This window comes from Charadrius vociferus, unplaced genomic scaffold, assembly GCF_000708025.1.
Source record: "Charadrius vociferus isolate BGI_N301 unplaced genomic scaffold, ASM70802v2 scaffold59, whole genome shotgun sequence".
Classification (NCBI taxonomy): domain Eukaryota; kingdom Metazoa; phylum Chordata; class Aves; order Charadriiformes; family Charadriidae; genus Charadrius; species Charadrius vociferus.
The window spans coordinates 8,438,891-8,457,819 of NW_009661371.1; the positions used below are offsets into that span (position 1 = coordinate 8,438,891).

Here is an 18,929-nt window from a genome sequence, read left to right on the forward strand (position 1 = left end):
AATTTGCATTGTTCAGGATATTAATTTAATTTTAGACGCTTCACCACTGTCAGGGAAAAAACCAAATTCTCTCTAAATTAAATTAGCTGATAGCAAAAGCATCTAAAGTGCAGTAAATGGAAATGCATTTTGCTTACATTCAGCTAAATTAACATTTAGATCTCTGAATATTAAGAGGTGCATTATTCAACACATCACCAATATAAAGCTTGCTCAATAATGATGTTTTGATTATGTTTTTCTGATTCAGGTCTGGGTGAATGACGATATGACAATAGTATTTGACAGTGACAATAGCATTTGCCTGAGAACTAAAATCAGTCTTAAATGACGTTTACATTTATTCTTCCGTAAAAATACATTATTTTAATTAAACAGACATATCAATTCATTCTGTTGTATGAAATTATTTTCTAAATTGAACCCAAGATAAATGCCTTGCCGATAGCAAAGCCAGAGCTTTCAAAATTTCTACACGTGGTTAAGAAACTGAGTTGAAACATGAAACTTGCTGTTAAGCAGCACTGCACAGAGGACACTGCTAGTTTGGACCTCCCGTTAGCACCATCCAACTGTGTAAAAAGGAACAAATGTCTTCAAAGACAGCATTGGTGCCCTGAGAGCAGCTTTGGGACTGCAGGCTCTCCCTGCACTATGTCACCCCGTGGGTCCTGGCTGCCCAAGCCCAGCCAGACTCCATGGTGGGGCTGACCTCATCCACTGCACCAGCTTGCCCACCTGCCCGCCACTGACAGTCCTGCTCCTGCTGCTCACGGGGAGAATCAGAGGGGAACCTGGAGATGCAGGCTGGGCTGCAGATGATGTGTGGTGGGACAAGAGAGCCAGCCCCATGTTTGCAGGAAGAGGGCAGGAGTGACAGACAAGTTGAGACCATACCAAGTGCTTTGGAGGGGTCTGAGAAGAAAGTCGTCACGTACTGGTATCAAATCGGAGAAAATTAGCCTGAAAATCATGTAGACTTGACTGAAAGTCACAGTAATCTGGGAAGAGGGGAAAGGATTAAGCTTAGATATGCTGCTCAAGAAGCTACAAAGAGCAGAGACGGCTTGGATGTGTGACTAATTTAAAAGGCTTGAGATAGAGATAAAAGATGATGCTGGGCTGAAGGCACTGGAATGATCCTGGTGATCGGAGTGATGTTGGGAAAGACACACATCTGTGCTAGCTTGTTATGACACATGCTATTTTTAACTAGGGGGAAAGAGGGAATGAAAATGTGAAACTTCCAATTAAGCAAGGTTGTGCCTGACTCTTATTTGGTTGGGTTACCTGAGCTGCTGAAGGGTTGGCCGGATCCTTTAACACATATTTTTACTTTGAAATTCTGAACACTTGCACATAAAGAAACAACCATCTGCCATTGGTGGAAAATCGCAGCGCTTTCATCCAAACAGTAAATAAAAATTAAGTCACTAGGCAAAATGGGAAGCCTTGGAGAATCTTTAAACTTAGAACTTTCTGAAAGTTTTGTACACATTGCCAAGTATCAAATGTTTGGGATGATAATGACCAAGGGATTAGAGATCAAAACATTTCTTTATTTTTTCATTTTGCTTGCTTTGTACATTTGGCAGTGTCAGGTTATTGTCCATTCCACTACACTCTTACGATCTCCATTCAAAGCCACATCTGACTGATTAACTAAGAGCAGAGAACAGTTCTGTTAGCACATCCACATGCCTTTGCAAACCAGAGATTTTCTAACACAGGTACACAGTAATTATTCACAGACTGAAGTGGAAGCCAGCAATCAGAAAACATTTTACGAATTAGAGAATGAGCTGCAAAACCCATGCAAATTGCAAGGGACCTTAGCCCAAATAGTTTTATTTGTAATCAGAGCCTAATTTTGCTGGATCAGTTTCAATTTTTTTTAACATACTTACATCAGTTTTATCTGACAAAACTTCAGTAAAATTAAATACTGATCTTCAAATCTTCAAAACCAGATGCCACACAGCAGGACAAGAAGGCAGGCGACACACAGAAATAATTCCAACATAAGCTGTTGGAGGAATGCATCAATTGGGATTAATAGTGGCTAACACCACCTCAGGTGCAACTTCCTAAATAACTGATTTAGCTGTTTCCTAACCACAATGGAAAACAAAAGCCAGAACAAAAATCAATTCAAATCCATCAAAACCATGGATTTGACAGGAAACAGAACATTTTGGGTTTGAGTATTTTAAATGTTTCTGAATTAGTATAAATTTAGTAATGCAATGTCCTGTCAAAAAAATTAAGCAAATTCTTTTTCACTCTTTCATTTTTTCCTTTTTAGCTAAAATGATCTAAGGAAACATCCACTTTTGTGCTTGCTTGTACAGCGTTCTGTTGAAATCCAAATGTTAATAAATATTTTCTGGAGACGATTTTGATTGCTGCAAGAGCTCTATTTAGCTTTTTCACAAAGCTTCTTTTATAAGGTCAGCCAGTCTCTTGAAGGCCTGCAATGACACAAATATGGTTCACATTTATATTCCAGCATTACTTAAATAGGCAACACACTAAACCTGTAAAGCTAGTAAAACTACCCTAACCATATACAAACTCAGTATTTTATACTTCAAAATTCTGCTGATACTTTCTGTTTTCTGTTTATAACAACATGTATGGGCTTTGACTGGACAAAGCTTCAACTTCTCTGACAGAAAATAAAAGGCAGAGTTTTCTGAAACAGAAAAATACATACATTGATGTTCAAACGCTATTTGGAGTTGAGATGCAGCTAAACAGATATACTTTTAATACAACTAGTGATCCCTGGAAGAGTACCTCTTTGAACTTAATATAAAGGCCTAGAGGCTCCAAAGGTGAAAGAAAAGGAAGAACAGTTGAGTGGGGAAGCATATAAAAGATACAATTTGACTGTTGATACTATGATTATGAATTACATTTACAAAGAAGAAGGAAGAAATAGAAGAAAAAGAGAAGAAACAGAAAGACAATAGAAGCGCTTATCTGTTACAAACCTTCACAACTGAATGAAAGTACAACTAGAGATACTGAAGTGTTTCAAGCACCTGAATGAAAGTCTTAAATCTGCACAAATAAATGTCTCCTATCTTTCCTCCCACTGATTTTACAGATGCAGCCAAATAAAATCCAAAATGTTCCTAAATACATAGATGATTAGTTCCTGAGAAATGAAATACAACATATATGTCAATTGTATAAAAGAAAAACAATATTCTTTCTTATAAAGGATTGTCAACACACACACAAAAGTAAGCAGGTAATTCAATCTCAGGAATGGAAAGCCTGGAAAAGAAAAGATACGCGATGCCTGCTAATGCTAAAGCAAATAGCAGAACTTACTCTGACTTCAGTAAAGTCTTTATGAATAATGTCTGGGAGGATTAAGGGTGAGACTCTACATGAGATACACAGAAAAATGTTAAGTGCTACTAAAAATTTGGTACCCTTCAGGTCATTTGGATGTATCTTGCCTAAGAAACAGTTAATACTGCTTCAAAAGTACTGCTTCATCACCTAAGTACTAAAAAAACTACACTATCATTCAATAAAACACATAAGGAGAAGTAAGCAAAAATAAGGGAGCATTACTATGTGAGAAAATGTCTTGATAAGAATGTAAAAATAGAATCTTACCAGATCCATCTGGGCTGGAGAAGACAGAGAGAAGGAGGCTCTGACATAAGAACTAGGCTCTGAACTGTTGATATTGAATGCTCCTCCAGGAACCAGTAACACCTAAGAAAAATTGATTAGCCACCCAGTTATCACCACTTCTAGTTTTAAAACACTATGTTAAATTAAATTTGAGAAGGCTCACTTCTGAAACACCGGTATCAGAACACGGCTTAATATATCTCTTCTCTTCAAAATGAGAAGCCAAAAATATGCAACCTGGAATCAAACTTTTCATAACAAAATCAAAGGGCTCTTAGGTTTTGGTTACCTAGGCTGGTGGGTTACCAGCTCTGGCTTATCATCATCATGATGTTTGGAAGTACCAGTGAGGTGGGATGTAGTTTACTCAGTACACAGTGCTGGCTCTTATAAATTGTAGAAATAAATCACACTTAATTTCTGTTATTAAAAAAAGATATAATGGACAGCCATCATTCATATAGGTGCATATATTATATATATACAGTATACATGACATTTTACTATGTATTATAATGGTTTAAATTTAAGTGAGCTGATTAAATATCAACATCTGAATACAGACGTGAAAATACTTTATTAATGAGTCCCTATGTGTCAATGCCTGACTTGCAGACTCAGTGATGGTGCACAGCAAGTTCCCCTGCTTTTTTATGTGTGCGCATATGCGTGGATACATATGGTAAATTTATTTTATCCTTCCCTCACTTCATTTTAACATCGTAAGCCATTAAACCATAGGTCATACTTCTTTCTGCAAAGCTTTTTCCATGATCAGCTGCTGTGTATCAGAAACACCCTTAATTTTGATCCATAAGAACATGCCAGCAGCAGGAGGGTACCATTCTGCCAAGCCTGGGGGGAGAGAGAGAGAGACAGAAAAGGGAATCAAGAAACTTCTGCTCCACCTTTAACTGACACATCACAGAGTCAGTGACGTTATAGATTTGTTGCTCCAACAAACTCAAAGGTAATGGGGGCCACAGAGCCAGGATCCCACTTGCAAAATTTAAAGTACTCCAAAGCTATGTGAGCTTACTGCACTTGTGCTGGTATCCTCTATAATTTTCGTGAAAGTGATTGCTCTGAAGTACAGAAATCCCAAATATTAACAAACCATATTTGTTGATTACTTTCAGATCGAGTAAACAATTTAATGTTTCTGATGCAATTTCCCCTAATATCATATCGACTATCAATACCAATTAAAGTGTAGCAAAGGGCAAAACTGTTTTCCTTTAAGTTGCAATGATTACAGATTTTTCCCCAAAGAAAAGGAGAGTCGAGGAGTTATGAGGAGGATAGGAATGCTTAGAGAGGATTTATGTCTTAAATTATATATGCAGACTTACTGTATACCTTTTGTTTACCTAAAACTCTTTATCTGGTTTTGGACATATTTTTGAAGAAACTATTTGACATCTTCTTGAGCTCTTCATCAGTGTGTTTAACCATTACATATCTACAAAATAAAGACTATCTTCCATAATGTTATGGCTCCTATTACTAGAAAATGTGAAGATAGTCTTTTACATGAGTATATTCTCACAATACACTTTAAGGTAGCCCAGTGCTGTTACACTGTTTTGATACTTAAGGAATTGAGACAAAGAGGGCCTACCTAGGTCAGCAACCCATGGCTGTTCAGAGCCATGCAAAAAAAGAAGAAATATTTCAAGTCTAAACTCCTGGAATTAGCAAGAGTAAGTACACTGTGTGCTGCCCAAGTACCCATGTCCTATGGAAGTATCATCTAAGGTAGGCGGGCAGTTCTTAAGCAGTTATTGCTGATTCCACTTAGACTGACAAAAAGGAGTGAGTCACTAACTCTAATTGTGTTATTGTTGATCAAATTCTTTCTATGCTCTGTAATTAACCAGAAAAGGGGACATTTGAAATTGATTTCTGACCAAAAAAAAAATGATTATCACTACTGCTATATCGATTGTTTATATCTTCTTTTAAATTAAGGCCACTAAATCTGGCTCCTACAGACCAAGATTGCAAAGATAAAAAGTACAAGAACACAGTGGAGTGAAATATATGTTCTCTGTAAAAATCCTTTATACCGTAACGTGGTGAGCTTCTTTCTCATTGCTATCTCCTTGTCCCACCAGAAAAGCATGAAAACAGCAGCCCTAGATAATTTGTCCTAAGCTTAATATTTCATGTCATTGATTTGCTTATAGTGCTTTTCTGTCGCTTTAGTCAAGATGAACTTTAGTGATTTTTCTTGAACACAAAGATGAGAAATAGCTAGAAAAAAATCTAAGTAATTAGCTGTGTTGCACTGACTGACCTTTTAACCACTTGTCAGCAGCAATGAGCATTGCATCCCGCTGGGTCCTGTAGAACTCCACCACTCTGAAAGTAAATTATCAGTTCAAAGTCACGATGCTATAGCACTTCAGAATCCATTTGTTTCCAAAGGCAGAAACACAGCTTTTCTACTTGAACAACCTCAGTGCGCGTTTAATGGAAATATGAGCATATCCTAGATGAGCATAATACAGTATACTGTGTGTATGAAACTTCATATATGTATCAGAGAAGTCTTGAATATTTGCTTCAGTGTGACTCCAACAAAGCACTGATCAACCAGACAGAGGAAGCACCTGTGTGGCTGCTTCCTAAGCTTTACATATGCCATGGAAAGCCTTTATATATTATATCCATTCTGTCTAGTGTATCACTGGATATAAGCCCTGTTAGCAATATTGACCACACAAAACAGCAATACGGAAGAAAACGAAGGACTTATACATATGCAAAAGGACAGACTCGATATTTGTGCATTTGGATTGAATTTGTGTAATAGGTACACATGGAAATGATATTTCACAAGGCAAAAAGCAAATCATATTATAAACTTGTCATGACTATTTGACAGCTTCCCCTTTTCTAAGCTTTTGAACCCACCTCCTTCACGCTTAAAGTAAAACTTCCAAATAATGCAATCTCTTACTGGGGAAAATGACCCTAACGCAAGCTTCAACATGGACAAGTCTTCTGCAGTGGCTTTTGTTGACATAAAATGAGACAGCTGTGATTCTGCAATGGGAGAGAAATGCCTGATACAGAGTTCACAAATCAGATGCAAATGTGCTTCCTTCTCTGCAGAGAAACCATACTTATTAATTTGCATAATTTTACATTATTTTCTTATACTTCCTGAACCAATAGCTTTAATTTCTCGATGTATTTTATTACACCTCATAGACAAACACTAACACCACCAAAGGCTTATACAGTTTTGAGACTCAGCCTATACCTACATTCTACATGAATTGCTACATTCTACATGAAATGGGAAATCTCGCTTATGCAGTTTTTACCAAATCACAAATTCTATTGCAAGTTTTTTGCCTTTCTGTTATCATTTTACTTTCATATTGGAATGAAATTGTAAGTGTTAGTGAGACAACGAGGAATGACTGAGGGAACTAGGGTTGTTTAGCCTGGAGAAGAGGAGGGGAGACCTTATAACCCTCTACAACTACCTGAAAGGAGGTTGTATAGAGGTGGGGGCTGACCTCTTCTCCCTGGTGACAAGTGATAGGAGGAGAGGAAATAGGTTAAAGTTACGCCAAGCAAGGTTTAGATTGGGTATTAGGAAATTTTTTTTCACTGAAAGGATTGTTAAACATTGGAATAGGCTGCCCAGGGAGGTGGTAGATTCGCCATCCCTGGAGGTGTTTAAAAAAAGAGTAGACGTGGTACCTGGGGACATGGTTTAGAAGTGGTTCTGTCAGGGTAGGGTAATGGTTGGACTTGATAATCTTAAAGGTCCCTTCCAACCTCAACAATTCTATGAATACCTCCACAAAAACGCAGCTGCTCCAAACAACAGACTAGCTCCTACCCAAAAGCATGATCTAACAGGTTAACCTTGTACAAATTAAATCACCTGGAAGAAACTGCAGTCAGCTGTTGGGCTTCATCAATGAATCACCTGACAACTGAGTCTAGAAGGTTATAAAGGGCTGCAGCTACCGTACTGCAGCATTATTTTCATTAAGTCAAGAGAAAGAACAGTCTTCTAGCTTAAGCAAGGATGCCTTTTGGCCTACAAGAAGAAAGTAAGTGAAGAGATGCATTTTGGATATATTTTTCTAACTGCTGAAAGTTGAGCTAAAGCGTGCTCCAAGTTTCCCTGCAAAACCTATGTTTATGGTCCTGTTTCTTAAAACACGGCAAAGCCAGGGCTGATGTCTCTGCTATTTGTGTTGTTTTTTTTAAATACTGGTGTTTACAGTATGGACAATAGGCAGGTGCTCAGGGGACAGAAGTGGCTATTACAGTCAGATATAAGAACTTTTCCCTTCCTTTGCACACATTCCTGCCCCAGGCCTAGGCAGAGTGTAGCACACTACCCACTGAAGGAGGAAGCTTGGGGTTCTAATGGCATCCAAGTATGGCATTTGAAATGAAGCATGGATACTCAAAAGAAACTATATTCCTCCAGTATAATAAATGAAAACCAAATGTGTGGCAGTCAGTATATAAGAAATGCTTTGCTGAGTTAGACGTTAGCCCAGTGCTCTGTCTCTAAGGTCCAGGCAATGTTTAGCAAGCATTGGTGAACCTCGCTGCTTTCTGTAGGTCTTTTTGCCAGCATCCACAATTGTTAGATTAAGGGTCTTAAAGAGTGAATCCATGTTGAGTTAGTGAGGTGAGAACTCCCTTTATAGAAGCTATGCTGGCTCTTTCTTAATAGATCATGTGCTCAGTGATCTTAGCCTTTGCTACAGACCGCTTTAGCAGGGATGAAAACTTTATTCAGTGACTTGGCACTCCCAGGATTCTCTTGAGGTCCTGTCAGATGGGAGCTGCATAATGACTGTGCCAGCAGACTGGCAGATTGTTGGTCTCTAGAGGTAGTTTACATGCCCTGACCTGCATGTCTGCAACTTCACACTGAACTCCTTCAGCACTCTTGTGTGAATACTCTCAGTCTTGGTGATACAGCTTATCCGTTTGGCCTAATACTGGCACCTCCTCTGGCCTCTTCACTGCAAAGAATGCTTTATGCAGGTAACGAGAAGCAGAATGAGAGATGATGGGATTCAGCATATGACATGACCCTACCTGTCTATATGCTCCAAGAAACCCTTTTCTCCCCATTGCTGAAGCAGCTGTGATATCATAATCTAAAGAAATAAAACACATCATCAATACCATGTTTTAAACAGGACTGTTCTGCAATCATCAAAAGATATACAGCCTGACGCATTATTCGAAATTCCACACAGGCAAGAAATTGCACACAGGGTCTCTTGGAGCCCTTTATAAACAGAGGTGGCAACAGCAACAGGCCATTGTAGTCCATGTTACTGCTGTCTCCAAGGATCATGGCAGCGTTTGGAAGCTGGGGTGGGGGAAGGAAGAATGGATGGAGAGCTAAATATGGTAATCGGGGACAAAAAGGAAGGTAATGTTATATTGCTTTACCTTCCTGCCCATATCAGCATCTCTGCTTTAATACTGCACTAATGGAGCTGGAAGATGGAAGCCATATCCAGGTGTGCTCAATGTGCCCTTCCTTTATTGCTAACTATACAGGGGCTGTAGCTGGCAGCCTGCTTTGTAATGTCTCTGTAGGCTGCCCATATTGTTCTAATTACAAAGGAGAATGAAAAATAGAAAAGAAACTAAGTGCTTCCAATGTGTGCTTTACATTGAGGTTTTTCAAGTGAACCTACTAGTAAGACATAAAAAGTATTTTAAATCCTGAGTCTTGAAACCTGAGGGTTAAGGGCATATTAGCTGTGCTTTCCATGCACCGAGACACCCTCTAGCTTTAGTTGTAATTGTCTCTCTTCCTTTGGCAGAATGGACAATGTTATGTGGTGCTTATAAACAAAACTACAGTAATGCAGAGCAACTGCAAAAGTGCAAAGCTGGTCGTTTGTGGTTTCTTATGACTTGGAAAATGTTATCTTTTCCAAATACAATTCCGTTGGCAGTTTAGTACTTGCCTGTGTGAAAGTGCTGGTGTGCATTGTTGAAACCTGAATGTGTAGAATAACTCTGTCGATAAGAGGCTTGGGACCTGTCAGAAAACCTATTCTTAACCTGGAAAAAAAAAAAAGTAAAAAGTTACTATAGAAATGCAATGTGCTAATACTTTGTGTGAGTTATGGTTTAACTTATAAGGGAAAACATGTAACCATTTCATTGATATTGTAAGGATCTTCTATGCATTTAAGTTTATCTATATCTTAATAGAGCCCTAAGCCCCAGGCTTGTGCAACTTATAAGCTGAGTATCAAAGTCATGAAATAAAAACGCTTAAGGGTTTTTAATGCTTATAGTAGCTTCTTAGTTCTGAGACTGCAGGACACGTCCCACATTTGTAAGCTTTCCTCTGCAACCACAAAGATTAAATGAATCAAAGGGAAGGAAAAGATAGGTTTTCACATAATGAAAAATCATGAATGCTCAGGCTTTATGAAAAACAGATGGGAAGTGGCAAACAGCTTTATTCTTTTACTCCCTTTCAGTACTGCAGAATAAGCGGCATTTGGACTGAGAAACTAGATTCTTATTCATGCTTCAATTCTTATGACACATCTTTATAGATTGGCTGAAGTTTTTCTTTGAAGAAAAACAGAACCAGTAAGCTCATATGTGTCTTTGAGAAAGATAAAATTGCATCATGCCTTTTTGCAGTATCAGTTCTGAAAGTGCAATCACACTTAGCATCATGTTGTCTCCTCGCTTTCTCAGGGATGGGGTTATAATCCACTAGCTGCCAGTGCAGAATTCACATTACTTTCTTATATCTATTAGGATAATAAACAAAATCAAGTTAAAAATCAAACACATTGACTTGTGTGAAATTGAAAACTGCCAGTTTAGTTTTTCAGACAGGTGGAAACAACCTGAAAGAAATGTAAGGCTAGAAGACGAGAGACCAGTATAATCCTATGAACAGTTTGTGCAGAATGATGCCATAATTTGTATTTTGTATTATAAGTTCAGGGAGTCTGCAGAAATGGTAAGAGATAGAAGGAGAAATGGAAAAAGAAGAGAAAAGCTCTTAGGAATTCCAGGAACAGAGCTGGAATCTAGCACCTGTCTTTCTGCCTATATGGTGCCTGCAAGAATGGGCTGCCTGGGGAGAGCGGCTTAACTATCAGCATCAGAAGAGAAACAGAATCTGGAGTTAAATGACTGCCAAGAGATGACATGAGAAGTGAGCGGACTGAGAAAAGCTGTGGATCCAGAAGTACATTTCAGAAATGGATAGGTATTAGATGAAAAAACACTATGACATGTCTGGTCATTTTGTATGAAGTATTAGCCTTGTGCCTTAACTGAACAGGCAACGCTAAGCAGTCTGAAGCTGGCCTTACCCAGATGAGAGAATTTTAGAGAAAGAGTCAGTCCTGATAACTCGGCCATCCACATCCATTGAGAGGAAAGTTGGAGCCCATGGCTTGGAAGAAAAATAAAAAATAAAATAAAATTCAAGGTGCTAGTAAGGATTACGATGGAATTATTTTCTTTACTATGAAGACATAATTAATTTCTTAAAGAAATATTTTGGTAGTAAATATTTTACAGATGTGCATTCCAATGAAAAAAAAACTTGCTGACAGGTGATTGTTTAGGCTAGCTGTCTGAGATGTAATTACAGTACTCTATGAAAATCGTCAAGAAATCAGCCTTATTTTTTGATGCTTAGCCCACTGTTCAGCATACAAGTGTTCAGTTCAAGTTTTGGTATGATGCCATAAGTGGGAGAGAGAAATAATAATTTTTTTTTTCTGCCAAGATTTCTTTATGGAGTAAATATCTACTGTAATTTCTAAGATGGGGCCATGTAGCTTTTAGCTTTGTCTTAAAATAGGAAATCAGAAGATATGACCAAATTTTGACGATCTGAGTTCAGCACTTTTTCCTTATCAAGAATTCTACTTTTACACCTTCTTCCCTTACTGAATAGCATTGTGTAGCTTTGTTAGAGTGTAAGTGAAGCACTTTTATTGCCTCCTCCTATAAAAACATTTCAAAATAGAAAGTACTGAAGTTTAGTTTCTACTAATGCTTTACTGCTTTATAAGACCAGCTTATATTCCTGAAGTTAGGTACTTTTGCAGACTGTGCAACTGTAGATCCATGGGCGAAGACAGGTCAATACTTAATTGTTACCCATTTGGGGAAAATTTACATGAAGGAGGGAAGCTGCCTATCCAGTACTATGTCCTGTGGTACCTGGGAGAAGTCTCTCAGGTTCTTCAAAAGGCAAAGGGGTAAAAACGGGATACAGTAGATTGGGATTAGGTAATCTTCCACTGAATGAAAGAAGAGACTGGGCTGAAAGGAACATCGAGGCTGATATTTTCAAGTGCTGCTCCAGTGGCATACCTGTTTTGCTCTGGAAGCAATGTCTGTGCCATTTTCTGACTACTGAAGGAAGGCTTGAGGAATTTGAACCATCAATTAACAGGACTGATGCAATAAAATGCCACAAAGGGGACAACAACTGCAAGCAGCAAAGACTGTGAGGCCTACAACTACATTGGTAGGACATGAAGGAGCATGCAGGAAGATCCATGGCTCAAACCTTAGTTCTCTCCTGGACCAGAAAAGAAGGTGTTACTAAGGCGTATGGAAGACAAATTACCTTTTCAAACTGAAGAAAGTAGTAAGGATCATCTTCTATTATGAGGAAATCGTATTTTCTTGCAAGCTAAAGAAATGAGTAAAAAGTAAAGATTCATTAAAATGTAAAGACACTGTAAATTCAGTTGTTCCTATACCCTGGGCCTATTACCAGGACTATATTATGATCCTATGAATTGCTCATTCACTATATACAAGGCTTCATCAAGAGAAGCTTTCAAATGCCTGACTTAGACATCAAGAAATTTTAAGAGAAGCGTGGTACCTGCAGTACAAGAACACATGTACATAACTGAAGGTCTGTTCCATGTAGCGTTCAAACTGTGCAGAAAACTTGCAATAAGTCCAGTTTGAAGCCCATGGCAAAGATACCAGCCAGCAATGGGCTACCATTGCAAAAAACAATTTATCTAATGCATAGCTCAGCTCTGAAGAGTTGTCATATAAGAGGTTCTGCTAGAAACAAGTTCTAGGAGGAATGTCTACTGCACCAATAATGGGCCCAAATACCACACATGGGGTATCCTCAACTGAACTGAGACTGACATCTCTCCATTTCTATCTACCAGGTTCACAAGGCCCCAGCTACATACCTGGTAAATCTCCTTCTTGCGCTCTGTGGTCAAAGAGTTTCCAGTTGGATTGCAGCCATTTGGAATGGTGTACAGGAATTTGGGGAGGTGGTGGCTACGATTTTTCACATCATCTGAGCTCCAAGTAGACAGAATTTCTTTTAGAGCTTTTGGAATAATGCCATGTTGGTCACTAGGAACATTAATTATGTTACAACCCAAAGGTCTCAGCTGTTGGTAGGAGGAACAAAGCTGTCATAATCCTGTAATTCAAAGGTCTTCCTTTTGTCATTGGCATTGTAAATTTTCAGTGATACACAGTCTTTCTGACTTTACAGCTATCTCAAACTCCATTTGCTCATGACTCAAGTTTGCCTGAAATTGCTGTGAAGCTTTTCAAGCTGACCACATTACTGTATCTGCCCTGTTAAGCCAACTGAGAAGAAATAGGTAGCTCCTATGTCCAATTGCTGCTTTCCTCTAGGAAATCACACATAGTTTTGGGAGCAGAAAGGGATTTTGTGATTTTGAACTGTGTTCTCTCAGGACTCCTCGTGCTCTTACCACAGATAGTAAGTTCATAGCACCTTCATTTCCTACTGACAATTTATATGCTACTTCAGTGGAAGCGACAGAACTATAAGCTACTTTTCACTGACAAAGAGCAAAGAATTTATTCCCAAGAGATACATTCAGCTATAAAAGGGAGAATGAAATGATGCTACTGCAATGACATGTTGACAGCAGTATGAAAAAATATAGGTAAAATACCAACAAAGAGCATGCTGTCTCCCTTCTGTGGAATTTCCATTTGTACGATGTAGAGCTCTGCATTTTTTAGTAAAAATGCAAGCTGCTGCATTGCCAAAATATATTCCTAACAAAATATATTTGGTTAGACAAGATATCCTCAAACTTAGCACAGCAAACATTAACAAAATTCCTTTCGATGCAAGGGGATATTAGACTGAAATAGTGGTTTATTATCTATCCTAACCCTTCTTACATACAGTTCTTATGCCTTTTGAGCTGACATTTAATTACATACTGATTCAATTATTTTTCAGAAATAAAATTCGCTATTTTTGTATAGTTCTTACTAACTCTCACCTCCATACTCATATATGGATGTTTCAGGCCTAGTCCAATTTTATACTATTTATAGCTATGGTGTAATCAGACTATGAAATACTTCAGGTGAATGTGCTGACGTGTTGAAATACCCACTTGTAAATTTGCTTCAACCTAACTAGGTTGTAATGGCTTTCTTTCCAATCCCAAATGTGACTTTAGCCCTTGAATGAACTAGGATTTGGAAGAGGAGCTTCTGTCCTGGGAATAGCTTTTAGAGAACTTAGCGTAGAAAAACTTTTATGAATTAATATTTATAAACTTAACTGGACTAACACTAAAAACTTGATTCTTAGATATGTTTTTACAGTAAACACAGACAGTGTGTATATATATAAGCCTGCAGATCAGGTACTCAATTGCTGTGTACTTCAAATGTAACATTCACAACATTTTGTAGCTAAAAAATACTTACAGCTGCTAGCGTTCCAGAGTATGTAGGTGCATCCAAAAGTATGTTGTCCCCAGGATTAATAAGCATTTCAAAAACCTGTGAAAGAAGTCTGTTTTAGAAAGATTGTGCCATTCTGGTAAACGTGCTTCATACTTCTGACTTAGATTAAAAATCTTGATTAGATAGTAGTAATTCCCTAACCGTTTAATTATAGTGTCTGAGAAAGGGAACAAATGAAAAATCTGCTTTAGAGCCAAATGAAGGTAGGTAAGTAGCTAGAGAATATGGAAAGACAGTGTTCCATTGTACTATAGAAACAGTGCTTCAGTTACAGAAAGGATCAACTAAGCAGCAGTGAGAGTGGACTGGAAAGGGTAATTATTTAAGGAAGTCTAACATAATTAGAATTGAGTTATGGTAAAGCAAATAATGCATCTTTGTACTTATTACAGCACTACTTGAGTAACATGAAATGTTACCTTATAGCACGTTTTCTGACAGGCTCTTTGGTTTACCTGAACGTTCATGTAGTCGTGACAGATTAGACTGTCACACCAGTTTTATTTCAGTTCTATCATCTTGCGTTGATAATAACATGAGACATATTTAACAAGCTACCCTGCATATAGTGGCACTTAATGCCGAGTATAACTGAACCAATGGAAGAAGAAACATCTGTCTGAAAGAAATGCTTTTAACATATGAAGCTTTTGGCCTTACTTTACACAAGCCTTCCTGGCTGCCAGTTGTGACACACACTTCCATTTGTCCTTGCTCAGGACTGTAGTTGGCTGTAGGGGGATTATGTAGATTGCGCTGGAAATCCTTTAGCCAAGATAACAGCTCTGGAATCCTGAAACATGAATAAAACAAGGTGTATCTAACATCTAGACTGAAGCTACATCTAGCACACAGTCCTGAGTCTGATTTCAACTGTCACAGATACACTTAGATGCTGATTTTATGACCACTTTATCAAACGATGAAAATGAGATACATGTTTTGTATGGAAAAGCAGAAGAGACGGGCATCTATGGTCCAAATGCCAAATTATCATACTGAAATCTGGGTGGAAATTATTTGCCAAGGATGGAATAGGGGTGGAGGCTGAACAATATCCACTCCTAGGAGTGATCTTTCCATACTCAAATGTGGCAATGTGACAAAGCTTTTAATACTGCTAGTAATAGGCTGCAAATAATAAGGATTTCTGAAACAGATTAAAAAAAAAGTCTTGGTATCTTGTAGGATGTTCACAAATGCCTAGGTTGATTTAAATATTATGAAAAGTCTTCACTGATTAATGCCCTCTGTGCCTCTGTAGGTACCTAAATATTTTTACAAGCCTGTCACAAGCCTGACTCAGTGCTGTCTGCTGGGGAGTTCACGAGTGCTAAAGTAACTTAATGAAACGTAATTTTTCTACTAAAAATGACAATACTATAAATACCTCCAATCAACTACCACAAGTTATACATACTGACTTTAATATACGATACCAAATGAGAGCAAAACAAACGTGGAATGTGGAAACTATGTTGTAAGATAACACATAGTATATAACTATGTTATAAGATACCATGCAGTATCTTTTAATTAATATCTTATTGCAAAACACAAAATGTTAGTGACTAGTGAGTCTGGATTCTCAAATACTAACAGCCAGGAAAAGCTCTGGCTTGAGAATTACTAGTATAAGTTTTGTTTTTTTAAAATTAGTAATCTGCTCAAAACTTTCCCCTTAAACTGAAATGTAAATAGTTAGGCAAATTGAAAGAAGTTAAACCTGGTTTTGTAAAACAGGTTTTAGAAACACAGGTGAATTAACGCAATACTAAAAGGTTTTATGATCCTTTGATTCTGGTATCTTGAAATGCAAGCAGCCCTGACAGATACCCTGCTGAGGCCGAGTACTGGAGAGCTCTCTTCATCAGATCTTCCCCAATCTCAACAGCAGTTCCATGTCCAATGGCAACACTAGCCCTCTTAAATGGAAAAACGTTGGGGTTTGGTGCCCCTCCAGCCAGGGAGATGAGAGATGGAGGAGACTTCTGCATCAATTCAGCTAGAGTAATAGAAAAAAATGTGGTTACAATTTCACTATTGCAACACTGATCATATCCTTTAGTCAGCATATAATAATGGACCAGAAAATCTTGTTCCATTTTTCACTTTATTTTTTAACAGAGTCAGGAATTCAAAAGTATAATAGTTCTTTTGAAACTCACCCTTCTACTTGGATTAAATAGGTGTTGGGGGGAACGACACAGGTGGGACAGACCAAAACAAAAAATTACCTTTGTTTTAATATAAATTATAAATAGCTGGATTGTTCTACTATTCTAAAAGCTTTTTCTGTGACTGATGTCTTTTAAGCTTCAAGAATTTAAAATCTTAATGACCTTCTGTTTAGACTGACTTGGAATGATTGGGGTACTTTTGTTGCTGAGTCTCACTTACCTGATGTCGTAGTAGTGCAGCTACACTGATAGTTACATCTATGATTACAGCTTTTCCATAAGGGAGTGGGAATGTTTCTGGCAGACCAGCTTTAGTGGCAGAGGCATTGTGTAAATAATTCAGTATGAAGAAAATGTTAACAACTCTTGCTTTAAAATCACAGTTTTGCAATCGCTCAGATGCAATCTATGCAGCACAGACTGGACCTTAATCCCGCAAGGGCACTTGATTGCATTTAATCTAATGGCTCACAAAATCAAATATGAGAGGACAGATGATACCAGATCTGGCTTAAAGCCTCCTGTTATCAAGTTTGTACTCCACTACTTAATAGCAAATTTGAGCATGGGGAGTTAATTCTTATCAGTTCAGCAATATGGGTCATGTCTATGACTTTTGGACTGGTAAAGAGGAATTTACTTTGTCATCAAAACTGCAGCCTCAATGTGTCTTTCTGCACAAGCTGTGCTACTTAACATTTGTGTGATGATGCATATCAATGTATCACTTGAAAAAGTAGAGAGACTGACTAGAGTGAATTAGTTGACTTAGCTGTACCTCTACAAGGCATTTTAAGCAGAACAGCAAATGCCGACCCGTTACCAAGACAGGAAACTGACTCATGAAGGCTTAACTAGTGATGTATGTCCCATGCCCTGATTCTGTCAGGTCCCTGTAGGTTTCAACTGAGTAAACAAGTAGGCAGTTAACCTTTTCTATCGGTCAGACAGAAGACTGTGTAACATGGTAGCCTAAAGATAGTGTAATATAGAAAAGGAAAGTGTAGCAACACTGAGAGTGCTGACATGGTAAGGAATTTATAGACATTAACCTGACTCAGGAAAGCTAGGTGGAAAGAGGCATTATGCTGGCACTGAATTTCAAGTCATTAGCAGTTGCTTGTTCTGGACAACCAGTGTAAACTCAGTAAGAAACTGTGCCAAAAGCCCTATTTCAGAGGTAGTAGCAGAGATTTTCTCAGATGCATATTGAAGTGACAATACTATTTCTTGTGTCTGGATGGGTTTCTGAAATGGTTCAAAGCTATTCACTTTATTCTCCTTTATACCTGCTGGACATCTCAACTTGACAAAAGTCAAAGCAGTTCACTGGCCTTGCCTGGCAGCTTATGGCAGAGTCTTCTTTCAAGCCTTTTCAAGTCTTTAGCTGTTATACCCCAGGAAAGTCTAGAACGTAGAATGACAGCCTTCCAGAGAACCTGGAAAGAACAGGTGTATACTCACTCAGAAGTCTTATTGGAGATGCTTTTCTTGCTGCGCTCACAGTGGTGATGAATCGAGAGTAATTCATATCTATGGGAAAATAGCAATTCGTTGGACGTGAAGCTGGAAAAGTGCATAGGAACCCCCGTGCTTTTGGTATGTGCATCTACCACAAGTCATGCTTCCAATTCATCATCTTCATAGATGTGCTCTATCATAAATTGAATGTCAATTTATTTATGTTAATCAGTGGTGGAATTTATTTTCCTTTTTGAATTCAGAGAAAAGGTTTCTACTTCATACTCACGGGTTCTGTTTCCAAATGACACTGGCACTGTGAGATTAGGCCAAGATGCTGCTGTTCTGACAAACACAAATAACAGTACAGCTTTGATCTGTGGAACTTGGTCTGCGGAGAGCAGGAAAAAGCCTTTTCCCCCTTGCCCTTTACTGCCAGCTGTGGAGTTTTAAAGGCAGATTACAAATTTGAAGATCTGACAGATCTTAAACACCCATCAGCTCTTTTTTTTTTTTTTTTTTAAATGAGAATCCAGCTTTATTTAGCTATACTAAGTATTGCATTTGAAGTGCTTTAACGATTGCAAGCCATCATTACAAGTCACAACACTCGTCAAATTAGAGGTGTTTTCTTAGGAAGGATAATTTAGAATGTCTTTCAGAATACTTCAGATGAGTGTTTCCCTGCCTTTTTCCCCAGTGCCCATAGAGATTCTGTGGTTAGTGAACCGCAGTCCTGCGGGAAGCCTCAAGGCCTGTTCCCACAGGGGAGCTACTGCTCCTTCATAATGAAGGAAAGCACAGGAATGCAGTGACGGGCTGAGAAGCCCTATCATCTTGACC

General features: G+C 38.3%; 1 protein-coding gene across 2 annotated transcripts; it reads right to left on the reverse strand.

Moving 5' to 3' along the window:
- Window positions 1-2,429: 2,429 nt before the first annotated feature.
- Window positions 2,430-18,156, reverse strand: AADAT (aminoadipate aminotransferase). Of its 2 annotated transcripts, XM_009893743.1 has the most exons (14): window positions 18,076-18,156; window positions 16,496-16,507; window positions 16,282-16,436; window positions 15,106-15,238; window positions 14,407-14,481; window positions 12,882-13,091; window positions 12,290-12,355; window positions 11,016-11,098; window positions 9,636-9,732; window positions 8,746-8,807; window positions 5,957-6,021; window positions 4,406-4,512; window positions 3,637-3,738; window positions 2,430-2,471 (listed from the first exon to the last, which is right to left on the reverse strand). In XM_009893743.1, exons 1-14 carry the CDS (start codon window positions 18,154-18,156, stop codon window positions 2,430-2,432), a joined length of 1,290 nt encoding a protein of 429 aa, XP_009892045.1. The 2 variants fall into 2 exon arrangements, with proteins under 2 accessions (XP_009892045.1, XP_009892046.1); XM_009893744.1 differs by lacking the exon at window positions 16,496-16,507 and having other exon boundaries at window positions 16,282-16,450; window positions 18,090-18,156.
- Between the last annotated feature and the right edge of the window lie 773 nt (window positions 18,157-18,929).